The sequence below is a fragment of the Phoca vitulina genome, unplaced genomic scaffold (genome assembly GCF_004348235.1).
Source record: "Phoca vitulina isolate PV1807 unplaced genomic scaffold, GSC_HSeal_1.0 scaffold117, whole genome shotgun sequence".
In the NCBI taxonomy this organism is placed as follows: Eukaryota; Metazoa; Chordata; class Mammalia; order Carnivora; family Phocidae; genus Phoca; species Phoca vitulina.
The window spans coordinates 600,526-615,769 of NW_022589820.1; the positions used below are offsets into that span (position 1 = coordinate 600,526).

The following is a 15,244-nucleotide window of genomic DNA, read 5'->3' on the forward strand; positions in this document are numbered from 1 at the left end:
CCGCCGCCGGCGGCCACCATGAGCACAGGCCTGCGGTACAAGAGCAAGCTGGCGACCCCAGGTGAGCCCGGCGCCTGCCCGCGCGCCTGCGCGCGCCTTTGTCCCCGCCGCCCGCCCGCCTGCCTCTCACCGTGTCTTTCCTCTCTCCCCCGCCCGCCGGCCGGGACGCGGACCCTGACCCGCCCCCGACCCTGCAGAGGACAAGCAGGTACGTGCGCGCCGCCGCTCCCCCCGGGCCTGCTGTCACCCATTGTGGCACCAACGCTGCCGGTGCCCAGGCGCGACCCCGCCCCCGCCGGCCGTCATCCCTCCCTGTCGCGATAACCGATTGTCAGCTGGGGCAGTGCCGCCGCGCCTGGGGCTGCGAAGGGGAGCAGTGGGCGCCAGGCCGCTGGGGGCCTGGCCCTTGACCCTTGCAGCACAGGCGCCCCTCCCAGGCTGGGGGGATGGGCCGGGTGTCCCTCTCCCACTGATCCAGCTCCAGCATATCCTCCCTGACCTGGCCTTGGGCCTCGTGCTGGGGGTCCTGAGTGGGGGCACAGACACTGGCAGGCCACAGGCTGGGGGAGGGGTCTGTGTCCACCAGCCAGCACCTAGAACCTAAGCAGCCCCACCCCACTCTTGTGCATCTTCTGCCTCTTCTTCCACACACACCAATTTGAGTGGGCTGATCTGTGGCCAGGCCTCTTCCCCAGACTGGGAGCCTCCAGGGCCTGGTCTGGGTCTGAGTCATGCCGGTGCCCAGCACAGGTCTTCCAACCTAATGGGTACAAATAGGCTCGTGGCTTTCCAAAGGGGCTGGCCTGGTCCCTACCCTCCGGGAAAGCAGGGCCGGACAGGAGGCTGACCTGGGCACCCACTGTGGAACCCAGCTGAGGCTGGGGTTAAACAGAGCTGGGAGACCCTGAGGGTGGAGTAGGGGTGGGTAACCAGCTGGGCAGGGGGCAGCCCTGCTGGGGTCCTCTCTGGCTTGAGCTCAGTCACGTTTGCGGGATTTTCTGGACCCAACTCTGGCACCAAGGTAGCCTTGGCAGCCCTTGTCAGGGATAGGAATTTACACAGTGGGTAGATGCTGGGTGGAACCCTGAAGTCCTGGCCCAGGGTGCGGTGGCAGCCCCAGGAGCGACCCAGCAGGTGGGGTGGGGGCCGGGAGTCACTGGCTCCTAGGTGCCAGTCTCCTGGCAGGGACGCACCCAACCCTGGGACAGGTGAGGCTCTTAGGGAGGGGCCCCTCAACCTCCCCCTGCTGGCAAGGGCTGCTTCAGGGAGCCCGAGCCAGGAGCTGCCTTCCTATCAAGGCAGGTCAGACAATGCCTGAGATGCAGGGACACATGCTGCCAGGCTATTGTTTGAGGGAGAGAGAGAGAGAGAGAGAGAAGGCCCGGGAGACCAGCCCCCACAGCTTCTCCTGGGCCTGCAGGCACTTGGAGTCACTTGGCCCGGCAGCAGCTGCCCAGTACCACACAGGGACCCTCTCCTGCAGAGGTAGGAACCCCTTCAGGCCTGTGTCTGCCCATCCTTCACGGTCAGTTAGGAGGCAGCCTCACCCATCCTCTGCCCCTAGGACCAGAGAGAGAGGGCACCAGGCAGCTGGAGGGGGGGAGCCCCGGGAACAAAGCCAGGGAGCCAGGTGTTTGGGGTGGGCTCCCCGAGGATCTGGGGGAAGCTGGAAGCATGTGGCAGCTTCACTGTTAGCATTGTTGGTGTTACTGAGCTTTAGTCTATCCGCACTGTGAAAGAGGGCCGGGGGGGAGCTCTGGTGGCCCTGGCCCCCATCCTCTGACCCCCACCTGTCTCAGGCAGCAATGGGGCTCTGTTGGCTCTGGCGGCTGCTTCCAGAGCTGGCTCCGGTGATTCTAAGAATGGAAATGCCTCGAGAGTCTCAGGCACCAGGAGGAGGTGGGCGCAGCTGTGTCTATGGCTCAGGAAGCCCTGAGGAATATTTGTTGTATTTCATGGGCCAGAGAGAGGGCTGGTAGGGTCCCTCCCTTGGAGCTCCCCCAGGGAATCCACAGGCCCTGTCTGGGTGAGTTCGGATGATGGGGCTGGCAGGTTGGGAGCTGGGAGTGAGACTCTTGCCCTCCTGACTTGGGCCTCCCCAGAGGCTGTGCCTTACCAATGGGGAAATTGAGGCAATCTGGAAGCGACAAGCTCCATTAGCCACTGGGCTGTGCAGTGCTGAGGCTCCTTCTCAGCTTGAGGCCCAGACCCAGGGGTGTCTACCTTGGAGATGCCCTGAGCCTGAGATGCCAGCCTGTCTGGGTGGGGGCCAGGCTGAGGGGCTGTGTCTACAGTGGGCCTACAGGTAGAGTTGGGTGGGACTTGGTCCAGGTTAGCATGGCAGAGGGCTGGGGCCAGTATGGAGGCTTTCTCAGGGCAAGGACTGAGGGCCCATCCGGGAGAGCTGAGGGAGGTGCCCCGTGGCTTCCCCCCGCTCTCCTCTGGATGAAAGACTCTCCTGTTCCCAGCTGTGGGCCCACCCCTCCTCCCCAGGTGCCAGTGGCCTCCAGGCCCCATGGCAGCATCATGAGCCTGGACAGATAGACAGAGGCCCCTCAACCAGGGGAGCCAAGAAGGGAGGACCAGGGTGGGGAAGAGCTGGGGGGCGGCTTCTCCCCACTGACGCACAGTCCAAGGAGTATGTCTCTTCATGTTGCAGCTCCTTTTCAAGCCTCCCTCTGCCCAGCTGGTACTGGCTGGTTCAGATTCTGGCGGGGTCCTGCAGGAAAGGGTGAGGAAGGGTTTGGTGGCCCAGGAGATGCCTGTGGTCCCTGGGGTGGTCACAGAAGGTGAGAACTACACTGGCTGGAGCTCTCCAGTCCCCCTAGGCCCAGTCCTGTGGGTCAGAGCAGGCAAGGAAGCTCAGAGGGAGCCCCATACTGGGGAGGGAGTAAGTTCACTCCACATCCCCCCCCCCCACCTTTGCTAGCAGGAGTGGTCTGGGGGCAGTTGTGGCCAGTGCTGGCTGCAGCTTCCAAGTTTCCAGAGGTAGGGTGGGTAGGCCTCTAGTGCTCTAACTAACCGCCCCCCACCCCCGCTTTAAGCTTCTGCAAACCCGGGGGAAGGGGGAGCGGGTCCAGGCTGGGGAGGTGGGCTCCGCCCCCTCCCAGTTCCCACGCGTCTGGGGAGGCCACGCCAGCCAAGAACACCCCTGACTCCCGCACGCACGCGCGCGCGCGGACACACACACACACACACACACACATATACACGTGAGGGCGGAGGGAGCATTGCAGGGAGGGGTGTGGCCATGGGTAGTTGGGACGCCGTGACACCGCCGGGAGGTTTCCGGGCCAATTCTGCGAGGAGAGAAGGAGTGAGCGGGGCCGGTACCCGCGTGGGTGCGCCTGGGTACCAGGAGCGGTCCCCCGGCGCCCTCTGGCGGGCGGAAGCCGCGCCGCACCTGGGGGGGAACGGGACGCGGGACGGCGACAACCCCGCCCCCCAGGGCCCTTGGGTGGGCCCCGGCTTCCCCCACCCGCCCCCCCGGGGGGCCGCGACGCCCGGACAGAGGCCGTTGGTCCGGCCGCGGGACTCCGCCCCCGCGCCTACGCGCGCCTAGGCTCGGCCCTGCCCTCCGCAGCAGCTTTCCGGTGGCTCCGCCCGCGGCCCAATTTCCAGGCGACTGTTTCCCAGCGACCGCACGGGTGGGGCGGTCTCGTCCCAACCCCCCCAACCCCCGTCAGCGCCGGCGAGGCCCCGCCTCTGGTTCGGGTGCGGGAGCGGGGCCTGCCTGTGGCTGCGACGCCGCGGGCGGCTCGGGGCGGGTCGGCAGAGGCAGAGGCATGGCACGCACGGCCTCCGGGGTCGGCGGCACCCCGGGTGGGCGACGTCCCTTCTCCGGGCCTCAGTTCCCGCGTCCGTAAAACGGGGGCGAGAACCGGGCTTCGGGGCAGTACCGCGCGTAAGTCCCTCCCGTAAGCCCGGCCGCTGTGGGCCTGACCGGGTCAGGGGTGCGAACGTAGCGATGGACTCGCTGGCAGCGCCCCAGGACCGCCTGGTGGAGCAGCTGCTGTCGCCGCGGACCCAGGCCCAGAGGCGGCTCAAGGTGTGTCTGGAGCGGGGAGTGGAATGTGGGTCAGTGTGTGTGCGCCCGCCGGGGCCCGGTCCCGAGGGGCTCTGGGACGTGCCAAGGACCGGCAGGGCCAGGGTCCGCAGGGGTGGGCAGTGGGGCCCCGCGGGCGGGGGAGGCTCGGTGCCGCTGTCTATAAATAGCCCCTGCTCCGCCTTGGTAGCAGCGGCCAGCCACCCCCGCTGCTGGATCACGGCCAGATGGGGCCTGCCACCCCCTGGTACACTGGGGGGAGGGGGGAGTATTGAGGCCAGGGGGCTTCTCCCGCCTGGGGAGGGGTCTTGGTCCTGGCGCCCTCTTCCCACCACCCAAGGGAGGGCAGCCTGTGCCTGCTGCAGCGGGACATCCCAAACTCTACACACACAGACACATTGTCAGGTCCCTGCAAAGCTCCCTCACTGAGGCTGGGGCAACGATGCCTGCCACCCCCTTACCTGCCTTTCCACCGCCAGGCCTTTGCCCACAGGCCCTCACCCCATTTGTGCCATTGAAACTCCCCACCCAGGGGACTCCGCCCTCTGCTGCCTCCATGTCTGAGCCGGCTAGGGACCAGGGCACCAGACTGCCCCAGGAACCCCAGCATGCCCCTGACTTGCCCCCGCCCCGGCCCCCAGGATATTGACAAGCAGTACGTGGGCTTCGCCACACTGCCCAATCAGGTGCACCGGAAGTCTGTGAAGAAGGGCTTCGATTTCACGCTCATGGTGGCCGGTGAGTGGGCTGGACTCCCAGGTAGGGTGGCTTGGGCCGTTAGCCAGCCAGGCTCTGTCACAGGGGCCTCAGACTTAACCTGACTCTTCCACTATACCTGCTGGCAGGTGAGTCGGGCCTGGGGAAGTCCACACTGGTCCACAGCCTCTTCCTGACCGACTTGTACAAGGACCGGAAGCTGCTCAGTGCTGAGGGTGAGTGGGCCCCAGGCAGCCCTGGTACTGGTTCCCCATCCCCTGCTCTGTGACCCCTCAAAGGGTCCAGACCCTGCTCCTCTTTTCCCACAGCATGGATCTCCTGTTCAGAGTCCAGGAGGAGCGGCCCAGATCATAATCAGGCCAGGGCCAAGACACTAGAAGGAATGAGAACAAGGGTCCTGGCTGCCCGGTGGGGGTGGGGGCTAAGAGTTGGAGAGACCCCCTCCAGACAATGCCCCCACCCCCACAGAGCGCATCAGCCAGACTGTAGAGATCCTGAAGCACACGGTGGACATTGAGGAGAAGGGGGTGAAGCTGAAGCTCACCATCGTAGACACGCCAGGCTTCGGGGATGCTGTCAACAACTCGGAGTGGTGAGCAAAGCCCTGCTGGGAGACAGTCTCTGCCTAGGCTGGCCCAGCCCCCCCCTGGCCTCACAGACCCTCCTGTCCCCCTGCAGCTGGAAGCCCATCACGGACTACGTGGACCAGCAGTTTGAGCAGTACTTCCGCGACGAGAGCGGGCTCAACCGCAAGAACATCCAAGACAACCGTGTGCACTGCTGCCTGTACTTCATCTCCCCTTTTGGGCATGGGTGCGTGCACGGCCCGGGGACAGGCTCGGGGGGGGGGGGCACCCGCCGCCACGGATCCCCACGGCTGTACCGGCCACGGCCTATCCCTTGCCCGTGTGCCCACAAGCATGCCCTCCCTGAGCCCGTCCCCACCTGTCCCCGGGCCCCTGCCACCCCTGGCTGCTCTCTGCAGGCTGCGGCCCGTGGATGTGGGTTTCATGAAGGCCCTGCATGAGAAGGTGAACATTGTGCCCCTCATCGCCAAAGCTGACTGTCTCGTCCCCGGCGAGATCCGGAAGCTGAAGGAGCGGGTAAGCCTGCTCTAGCAGGCGGGGTGTGGGCTAGGTCTCTGGGACGGAGACCACCAGGCGTGCAGATCCTGGGTGCCAACGCGGCCGGCCCTGGGTACCTGGCCAGCCTCAAATCTGACAGCTCTTGATCCACCACAGATCCGGGAGGAGATTGACAAGTTCGGCATCCACGTGTACCAGTTCCCCGAGTGTGACTCCGACGAGGACGAGGACTTTAAGCAGCAAGATCGGGAACTGAAGGTGAGCAGCCTGGTGTGGCATAGGAGGGAACTGGAGGTCAGTTTACATGGGGCCAAGCATCCAGGTCCAACCCAGTGGGGACAGGAGTCTTTTGTCTGGCCAGTAGAGCCCCTTCACCTGGGGCTGGGGGGGGTACAGTCCCCCAGGTCCCCACTGGCTTGTGCAGTTTGGCCCCATATTGTTCATGTGTCACAGAGCACTCACCAGGACCCAAAGGCATAGTGCTGGCCAGGCCTCCACTCTGACCCTACTCCTCAGTCTTCTTCCAAGGGGTCACCAGCAGAAGGGTCTGGCCCAGGGCCCAGTGGCCACAAGCCTTCGCATGCCCTGGCTCCCAGAATTCTGAGCTCCAGTGGGTGGCTGTGGCTTTGGGTGCCCCAGGATCTAGAGTGGCAATAACCAAGCCCGACACGGGATAGGCGGCCGCTGGGCCTGGAGCAGCATGGGGCCGTTGGCCCCAGCCAAAGTCAGCGTCACTAACAGGAGGCACGGGCTCAGCTCCGGGGAGGGATGGCGAAGGGAGCTAGATGGAGCCGTTCCTGATGGGGGTGGTGTCAGAAGGGGAGGGTGTGTCTGGTGGGCACCGCTTAGCGAAGGCCCCTAGGGTATAAGCTGTGCTATAGTTCTGGCTTCAGAGAAGCCAAAAGAGTTGGGCAACCCCAGGATCCCTTTGGGGAGAGGCTGTTGATAATGCTGGAGGGGCCAACCAAGTGTGGAGTGCCCATGCCCCTGTTCAGCCACTAACCCCATACTCATGCTAAGTGGGCATGAGCCCTTGTACCTGCCCTCCCCAGGAGAGTGCGCCGTTCGCAGTTATCGGCAGCAACACAGTGGTGGAGGCCAAGGGGCAGCGGGTCCGGGGGCGACTGTACCCCTGGGGGATCGTGGAGGGTGAGTTCAGACATGGGGCATCGCCTAGGGGGTGGGAAGGCTCCCCTGGGCCTGCACCCACCCACCCCCCACTCCTGCCCCACAGTGGAGAACCAGGCACATTGCGACTTCGTGAAGCTGCGCAACATGCTCATCCGCACGCACATGCATGACCTCAAGGATGTGACGTGCGACGTGCATTATGAGAACTATCGGGCACACTGCATCCAGCAGATGACCAGGTGCGCAGCCCTGACCCAGACCTGGATCATGTGCCTCATGGCCCCAGCCGCAGCTCCCTAACAGAGGGCTGGTCCTTGCTGCCCACCCAGACCTGAACTTTGCCCCAACTCCCCAGATAGGCACCCCCCACCATGCACCTTGTCTTCCCAGAGCCAACCCAGCAGTGTGGGAGCTCAGAGGGAGAGGGCCTCAGTAGTGGTGGGTGTCAGACAAACTCTCTCTCCCTCCTGTCTGTCCCACAGCAAACTGACCCAGGATAGCCGCATGGAGAGCCCCATCCCCATCCTGCCCCTGCCTACCCCCGACGCTGAGACAGAAAAGCTCATCAGGATGAAGGATGAGGAGGTTAGTAGGGCCACAGGGGAGGAGCAGAGGCTGGGGGGGGGGGGGGTCCGGCCCTTCCTATCACGTCTCTCACTCCACCCCCCACTGTTCTTGCCTCACCTTCAGCTAAGGCGCATGCAGGAGATGCTGCAGAAGATGAAGCAGCAAATGCAGGACCAGTGAGCCCACTGGGTCACTGTGACCAGCCCCACATTGCCGTGGATAGACTGCCAGTTTCCAGGCTGGCCCTTCCCATCCCTGGACCCCAACTGGCCTGGACTCAACCCTGGAATCATCTGGATCTCCAGCAGGCCTGGGCACAACCCCAGTCCCAGAGTGACCCAGACCAGGACTGTTCCCAACTTTTCCTGACCTGACCCAGAGACGCGGGGTCACAGCCCCCAGCCAACCCTAATTTATTCTCAACATTGGTCCCTCCCCTCATTTGTATCTGCTTCCAAGAGGCCTGGAGAGCAGCCCCCCACAGCTGGCCCCCTTTGCCCTTGGGAGAGCAGCAGCTAGGTTGGGGCATGACTTTTAAGATTTACCCCTGCCCTAGAAGGTCATGAACTCCAACTCCAGGCCCTACTCAGGCGGGTGGGTAAAACAAGGCAGAATAGGGGAGCAGATGCCCAGCATACCGGACCTATTTCCCCACCCCAGTGCCGCAGAGTGGACATGGGAGCCACTCCCTTGGGCCACCCAGCTTATGCTGAGACCTCACTTTGTGCCGGGGTGGGCCAGGTCATTCCTTACCTCCTCACACCCTTCCCGGGTAGCTCAGTGGGCGGGTTGGGCAACAGAAGCGCTCATGATCCCTCCAGACCGAAGGAGGGCAGCTGGCCACAGGCAAGGATTTCATGGGGATGGTGGGCTGGGACGCCTGTGATCGCCCATACTCCTCACCCATGGCTGTGGCCTGGCCTGAGGGCTCCAAGAGCAGTGGGTGGTGGGCAGCCTGGCAACCCCCTATCCCTAGACTGCCATTCCCTGCCTGTGGCTGGAGGTTCCTTCTCCCCAGCAGCACTGTTGCCCTGAGTTCCCTAGCCCATCCTCCCCCCCACCCCCACCCCCAGCATGATACCTTCCCCCAAACCCCATTCTCCAGTTTTGTTCAGTTGTGAATGCTGCGTCCTGTCCTGGTGACAGGAGAACAATGTTGGTGAAGTCGCAGCGGTGTCAGAGTGATCCGTGCGCCCCTGGGAGTTTGTTGGGGCGGAAGCCCTGGCGGCCTGCGGGCCCTGGTGATAGGGCTCTATCTGGGGCCGCAGGGCCTGTCCCCTCGGCCGCCTCCGGGTTATTTCTGGGGGATGGCTGCGCTGTGGTCGGTTTGGCGGGGGCACTGGGGCCTGGCAGGGGCGGGGCGGCCTTATCGCCTGGCTTTCCAGCCAAGGCTTCGCGCTCCAGAGCAAGCCGGGTCACCATCCTCTCGCCATGGGCTCTGGTGAGTCTGGGGTCAGGCAGGGCCCGGGCTGCGCTCCTTGAGCTGAGTCGGGTTGGGAGGCGCTGCCGGAGGGAGATTTGGGTCGGACTTCGAGGGGACCTCTAGCCAGCGCGCGCGAGATGATGGAGATGGAGAGGCTTGCGGGCAATAGGGGGCTCGGGGGTGGGGGGCGGGGGAGCCGTTGGAGCCGGGCCCAGCGCTCCGGGTGCACTGGGACCCGCTCAGGTGCCCCAAAGGCCGCCGGGCTCACTACAGCGCTTCCCTTCCAGGGCCGCGCGGGGCGCTGAGCCTGCTGCTCCTGCTGCTCGCGCCGCCCCGCCGCCCCGCCGCGGGCTGCCCGGCACCGTGTGACTGCGCGGGGACGCGCGTGGATTGCGGGCGCCGCGGGCTGACGTGGGCCTCGCTGCCCGCCGCCTTCCCGCCGGACACGACCGAGCTGGTGCTGACGGGCAACAATCTGACGGCGCTGCCGCCGGGACTCCTGGACGCGCTGCCCGTGCTGCGCACCGCGCACCTGGGGGCCAACCCCTGGCGCTGCGACTGCCACCTGGTGCCGCTGCGCGCCTGGCTGGCCGGCCGGCCGGAGCGCGCGCCCTACCGCGACCTGCGCTGCGCCGCGCCCCCCGCTCTGCGCGGCCGCCTGCTGCCCTACCTGGCGGAGGACGAGCTGCGCGCCGCCTGTGCGCCGGGCGCGCTCTGCTGGGGGGCGCTGGCGGCGCAGCTCCTGCTGCTGGGCCTCGGGCTGCTGCACGCGCTGCTGCTGACGCTGCTGCTGTGCCGCCTGCGCCGCCTGCGCGCCCGCGCCCGCGCCCGCGCCGCGCACCCGTTGTCGCTGACCGCCCCGCTGGTGGCGGAGCCGGCCGGAGGCAGCGAGTCCCGAGAGGAGTCCTGAGAAGCGCTGAGCGACGCGGGCGCGCCGACCCGACGGAACCCTCCCGCGGGGGGCCCTGGCGCCAGCCGGGACCGGGTCTCGTCCTCCGCCTGGGCACGATTGCCGAGAGCACGTCGCCACCCCCCAACCCCCGGCTGCAGGCCCCCGGGCCGAGCGCGCCCCACTGCTGCGTGCCCGCCGCTCTAGCCCCGGGCCGCGGAGCCAGGGCAGGGCCGGTGAGCTGCAGCCCACAGCCCCTGCGGGGCTTCCCCCGCACCCCCGCGCCAAACCCCAGCGCAGAATAAAGCCTTCTCCCTATCTGACTGGTCTCTGCGCCCCGCCACCCGGAAATTGCCCTCCGCGAACCGCAGGAACGGCCCGGGGAGGCGGTTCAAGGGGACGCATCACGTCTTTGTACACCCAAAATAACTGCCAGCCAAACACGGGGACAGCGAGTGAACTAGCCCGGACCACTCGCTCTCCCAGAAGTTCAAGTGGAAAGCACAGATGAACTCGGACAGTGACCACACTGTAGCGGGGGGAGGACACTGCGGGGAGTGAGGACAGTGTGGGAACAGTGAAGACACTGTCAGGACACTTCAGGGAGCAAAGACACTGTGGGGACAATGAAGACAATGTTAACAATGAGGACACCGGGGAATGAGGACACCAGGGACAGCAAGGATACTGGGGACAACGAGGACGCTGAGGACAGGACACTTGGGACAGTGAGGACACTGTGGGGCAGTGAGGACACAGGAACAGCAAGGATACTGAGTGCAGTGAGGACTCTGTGAGAACAGTGAGGACACTGTAGGGGCAGTGAGGACACGGGACAGTGAAGACCGCAGGGACACTGAGGGCACTACACGGCGGTGTGGTGTGAGAGAGAGAATGGATGTTTGCAGTAGCAGTCTCGGGGGCTCAGTGAGGGGCCGTGAAAAGGGTCTGAGGACTGTTGTGTGAGTGGCCGTGACCGTGCCATGTGAGCAGCTTTCAGGGTGGTCAGGGCTGGATTGGGGGTGGTGAGGACGGTCTGAGGGCCCACGGAACTCCCTGGACATCTGAATTAGAAGCTCAGCCTCTGAGGCAGGTCCCTGCAGGGGTGAGTGGGTACCAGGGGGTTGCATGGTATCTGGAATCATGTCCTGCACTTGGCTGCCACTTCCCACAGGAAGGTGCCTCTGACTGCCCAGACCAGCCTTAGTCCCTGAACCCCAGGCTGAGAGCCAGGGCCTGGGACTCCCCCGGGGTGCCCCAGCAAGGCAGAAGCTGCTAACAAGGGGCCTGGGGGGCCCAAATGAGGGCCTGACACTTTCCTCACTCTTGGAGTCCTGCTCCCACCCTCGTGTGGCCCCCACCTGGCTGACCCTGTAAACAATAAAGGCTGCTTTCCATGGACCCCAAATAGGACCCTGACAAGAAGCCTCAGGCCTGGGCCTGGGGTGCCTGGCACAGGAAGGCTCTGGCCCCCACTGACCAGGTCGGGGAGGCTGCCGCTGACATGGCCTTTGTCCCAGTCTTTGTGGGACAAGATGGATGACCCTCCGGTTGGGCTGATGCTATCTCGGGGCTGCCAGTCAGACATGAGGCAGGAGGCAGCCCCTCCTTTGTGGGCAGGTGCAGGGCATCCGGCCCATTGTGGGCTGTGGCCGACTGTCCAATCGTCCATCCGGCCTTATCACCACATCAGGGATGGTGGCCCCTTTTGTACAAATGAACTGCCCCCCTCCCCACCCCCAGGGGTGGCTCAGCACACTCAGAGCCCCTGGTAGGGGTCAGAGGTAACAGTCGTTGTCACGGCAAGCTACACAGGCAACCTCCCAACTCAGTCCCAACATGGTACAGGGAGACAGTGTCCCCCTTACTTTCCAGAGGAGGAACCCAGGTGCCAGAGAGGGGTCCTCCTACGAAGCCGGAGCTACCTCCACAGCTGCACAGGGAGCAGACCTAAGACCAGGCCCCTAGGGCCGCTCTCTCTTCCTCCTCACTGAGGCCTTCAGGCAGCAAATGCAGGGCCCAGGAGAAAATGACCCGGCGTCCTAGGTGACCCCAAGCTAAAAGAAGGCAGTCCCCCTGGGCTGTGAGGCGAGGCTCCAGCAGGAACTACAGGGAAGGGTCAGTAGAAGCCCAGGCCCGCTGCCCACTGCCCACAAGCTTGAGGGCTTCTGGGCCAGTGTCCAGCTGAGCGGGTGGGTACACAGCCCTGAGAGCCCAGAGCTGCAGAAGCCGCTGGAGCTTCTCTGATGGAGGAAAGAGGCTGGCATCACAGTGCGGTCAGACCTAAGGAAGAACGTCCTTATTCCCTGGTAGATAGGGCAGATGAATTCCATGGTTTCTCCAAGATTCCCTCTCTTTTGCCAATCCTCCATGATTTAGATTGGCTTCTGCCAAGGTACTGAGCACAGAGGGTGCTGGCCTGGCCTCACTGGCTAACCTTTCCCAGGCTGCCTGGGAGCCCCCAAGCCCAACTTCTGACCCCGAGCTGACCCTCCATGCACTGACCCTGGGGCCTCAGCTTCCAAAGAGTGTGGAGAAGAGGATGGTCCCAGCTCAGCGCCCCTGAATGGCCCGGTGCTGGGAGGGCAGTGTGAACATCTCTACCCCAGCTCAACGGCCTATCAGGACCCTCCCCCCAGCACTGTCCTCCATCTAATGGACAACATACCTGCCCCAGGCTCTGTTCCCCACTGACAGTCTGGCCCTCGCTGTGGCCTCAGACTCCTTCCAGATGGGAACAAGGTGGTGACCACTCAAGGCGCTACCCATCCCCCCCCCACACCTCCAGTCCCCAGGCTGGCTGATTCAGGGCCCCTTGCCCAGCAGCCCAAGGGTCCTCTGACCACACCACTGCCCACCCCTGAGCAGGGGCAGACACAGCCGGGACCTCTCGCCGGTAGCTTTCGTGTCCTTGTCTGTGAAATGCGTGGGTGCTGTATGGGTTGAGAACCGGCATCCAGTTCTCCCCTCACTCGCCAAGACCCCGGGAGGCCACCAGAGGGCGCGCGCGGTCTGCGGAAACGGCCCGCGTGGGGCTAGGGCGGCCGAGGTGCGCGCCGCTTGTGCAGGCAACCAGGGTCCCCGGAGAAACAGAGGCCAGGAGTGGGAGGATTTGCCCAGGCTGGTGGGGGTGGTCGCCGACTCGGCGGACGGGTCGCACGCCCACCCCAGTGGGAATAGGGAAGGGTGCTACGAGCGGCCGCTAACAGACCGCGAGGGGTGAGCGCGCTCCTTCTGCATCCCTCCCCTCCCCTCCTCTCCCCACCCGTCCCCTCCCCTCCCTCTGATCGCTGACAGCCCATCAACCGGGAAGATAAGGGACCTCTTCCGCCGGGCGGAGGGGGTGTCAGCCCAGGTGCACCATCCGCCCTCCCGCCGCCTGTTTGCTCAAACACTTATTGAGCCCCTGCTGTGTGCACCGCGGCGGGGCTGGAAGGAGCTGCTGTGGGCGGACGTGGAGGGCGACTGTGAGGTGCAGGCCTCAGCAGCTTCTGCTGAGGATACCGGGTGGGGACGGTAGAGCGCGCTCCCCGCCACCCCGGGAGAGTGGAACAGAGGCTGCGCCACCACCTCCCAACCAACCTGGGGGCGGGGTGTGTGTGCGGGTCCTCCGTGGGCCCCCTCCAGCCTAGGGAGATGAGCGGGAGCCTGGGGAGGGGGGCGGCCCCTCACTAGGCAGAGACTTGAGTGGGGCCCGCGTGGCCGAGGCCCTGGGAAGGTCTGGAGGGGCCTAAGCTCTGGCCACGTTGTGGGGGGGGGGCCACACCCGCCGCCTAGACAGAGCAACAACATTGGGGTGGGTGGCGGGGCCCTGGGGGCCCATAGCTCACCGCACCGTCTGCGCCCACCCCCGGCGTTTCCGATGGAAGACAGGCAGCAAGCGATAAATCACCGGCTCCCACTCCCACCCACCCAGGCTGCCTTGGGGAAGGGGGGCTGCATGTGACAGAGACAGAGCTTAAGACAGAGACAGAGAGACAACCACAGAGAGAGACAAAGGCAGCTAGGGCTGGTCCCCCCTTTGACACAGGCCAGGTCCCTTTGCTCAGGGTGTCTGGCCTCCCACCCCCAGGTGCCCCCTCCACCAGTCCCATCTGGAAACCAGCTGAGAGCCACCCCACCCCAGCCGACCCCCAACAAGGAGGAGGAGGAGGGAGGGAGCAAGGCCTTAACAGCCATAACTCTGTCCACCTTGGAGAACCATAAATCAGCGGGGTGCTCTCGGGAAGCACTCCCCCCCTAGGCTGAGGGGGTCTTTGGGGTCACTGGTCCTGGTAACTGGGCCTGGCCTTAGCTGTTTTGTCCCTCCCTCTTTCAACAGCCCCTGGGGGAATCCCCCAGGCCCACTTCTGTTTTTCCCCAGCGCAGTCACATGCCCAGAACCCTCTACACCCAGTGCTGTCTCCACTGGATACACTCTCAGCGTGCCCATCTTCTCTGTGCACAGACAGGAACGGTCTGCCGGGGATGACCTCCTGTCCTATCAGGAGAGCCCCTGGGCTGGCCCTGCAGGATCTGGGGGTCAGCCGTCCTCCCCCGAGAAGCTCTCCCAGGGGGTCTGCTCTGCCCCAGAGGAAACACTGTCCATCCCTCCTTCTGTCCTGCTTTCCTGTCACCACCACCCCGCAGGGTGCTGAGGGCCAGCTGCACAAAGTGTGCTGAGAGATGGACCAGGTGGGGACGCCTCCACGGGTGTGAACACCCCCTGGGGGGGTCAATATTCAGTGGGCAAAACCTGAGAGAGCCTGTGGGAGTGCTCCCAAGACTTGTGGGGTGTTCCAGGCCCCCAGTTCCAGCCACTGGCATGAGCAATCCCTGCCCCAGGGGTCTGTCCGGCAGACCACCCCTCAGGGCTCACGTGGCAGAAATAAGGCCACTTGTACACAAAAGAAACAAATGTCCACCGTGAAATCTCTCAAAGAGCAGTAGGAGCAGGGACAGGGGCTTCCTTCAGAGCTCCTGAAATTCTGTGCCTGAGAAGCCCTGGGCCTCGTTATGTGGACGATCCTCTTGACCCTCAGAACAAGCCTGAATGCCCCTGCCTTGGGATATCAAAAGCACTGACCGGTGTGTGTGTGTGTGTGTGTGTGTGTGTGTGTGTGTGTGTTGGCGGGGAGGCTCCTGGGGATGTTCAGGCTGAGGGAACAGCACTGTGCTGCCGGAAGACTCCTGTCAGGGGAGGGTGCAGGGGGTGCAGGGCCCAGAGGGGCACTAGGCTCAGCCTGTGGGTGGGCGAGGGCCGAAGGGCCTCCAAGTGTGCAGGGGGAGCTGCCGCCCAGTCCTTCATGGGTTCTCAAGCATTGTTCCCAGCCGTGTGCAGCCCTGCCTGAAGGCCACCGACTGCGTGGAGGACAGCTTCAGGGTGCAGGTCCCTTGGTCCCTGACCT

The 15,244-nt window shown here is 64.7% G+C and overlaps 2 protein-coding genes across 3 annotated transcripts; both read left to right on the forward strand.

Moving 5' to 3' along the window:
* The first annotated feature begins 6 nt into the window (after nt 1–6).
* Nucleotides 7–8,715, forward strand: SEPTIN5 (septin 5). 2 transcript variants are annotated; one of them, XM_032398589.1, is made up of 12 exons: nt 7–61; nt 198–208; nt 4,687–4,783; nt 4,891–4,977; nt 5,231–5,354; nt 5,441–5,575; nt 5,748–5,865; nt 6,004–6,105; nt 6,900–6,996; nt 7,082–7,217; nt 7,461–7,563; nt 7,669–8,715. In XM_032398589.1, exons 1-12 carry the CDS (start codon nt 19–21, stop codon nt 7,723–7,725), a joined length of 1,110 nt encoding a protein of 369 aa, XP_032254480.1. In that variant the 5' UTR covers nt 7–18; the 3' UTR covers nt 7,726–8,715. The 2 variants fall into 2 exon arrangements, with proteins under 2 accessions (XP_032254480.1, XP_032254479.1); XM_032398588.1 differs by lacking the exons at nt 7–61; nt 198–208 and adding an exon at nt 3,636–4,048.
* Nucleotides 8,716–8,800: 85 nt separating this feature from the next.
* GP1BB (glycoprotein Ib platelet subunit beta) lies at nt 8,801–10,167 on the forward strand. The gene is made up of 2 exons (XM_032398590.1): nt 8,801–8,986; nt 9,256–10,167. The coding sequence occupies exons 1-2, from the start codon at nt 8,977–8,979 to the stop codon at nt 9,876–9,878; spliced, it is 633 nt and encodes a 210-aa protein (XP_032254481.1). The 5' UTR covers nt 8,801–8,976; the 3' UTR covers nt 9,879–10,167.
* The last annotated feature ends 5,077 nt before the right edge of the window (nt 10,168–15,244 follow it).

Bases quoted from the DNA above. Each gene is read 5' to 3' on its own strand.
- SEPTIN5 (XM_032398588.1), top strand. From the start codon at position 3,968: ATGGACTCGCTGGCAGCGCCCCAGGACCGCCTGGTGGAGCAGCTGCTG. The intron at 5,576-5,747 runs GTGCGTGCACGG...TGCTCTCTGCAG, and splicing joins ATCTCCCCTTTTGGGCATGG to GCTGCGGCCCGTGGATGTGG. The intron at 6,106-6,899 runs GTGAGCAGCCTG...TGCCCTCCCCAG, and splicing joins AGCAAGATCGGGAACTGAAG to GAGAGTGCGCCGTTCGCAGT.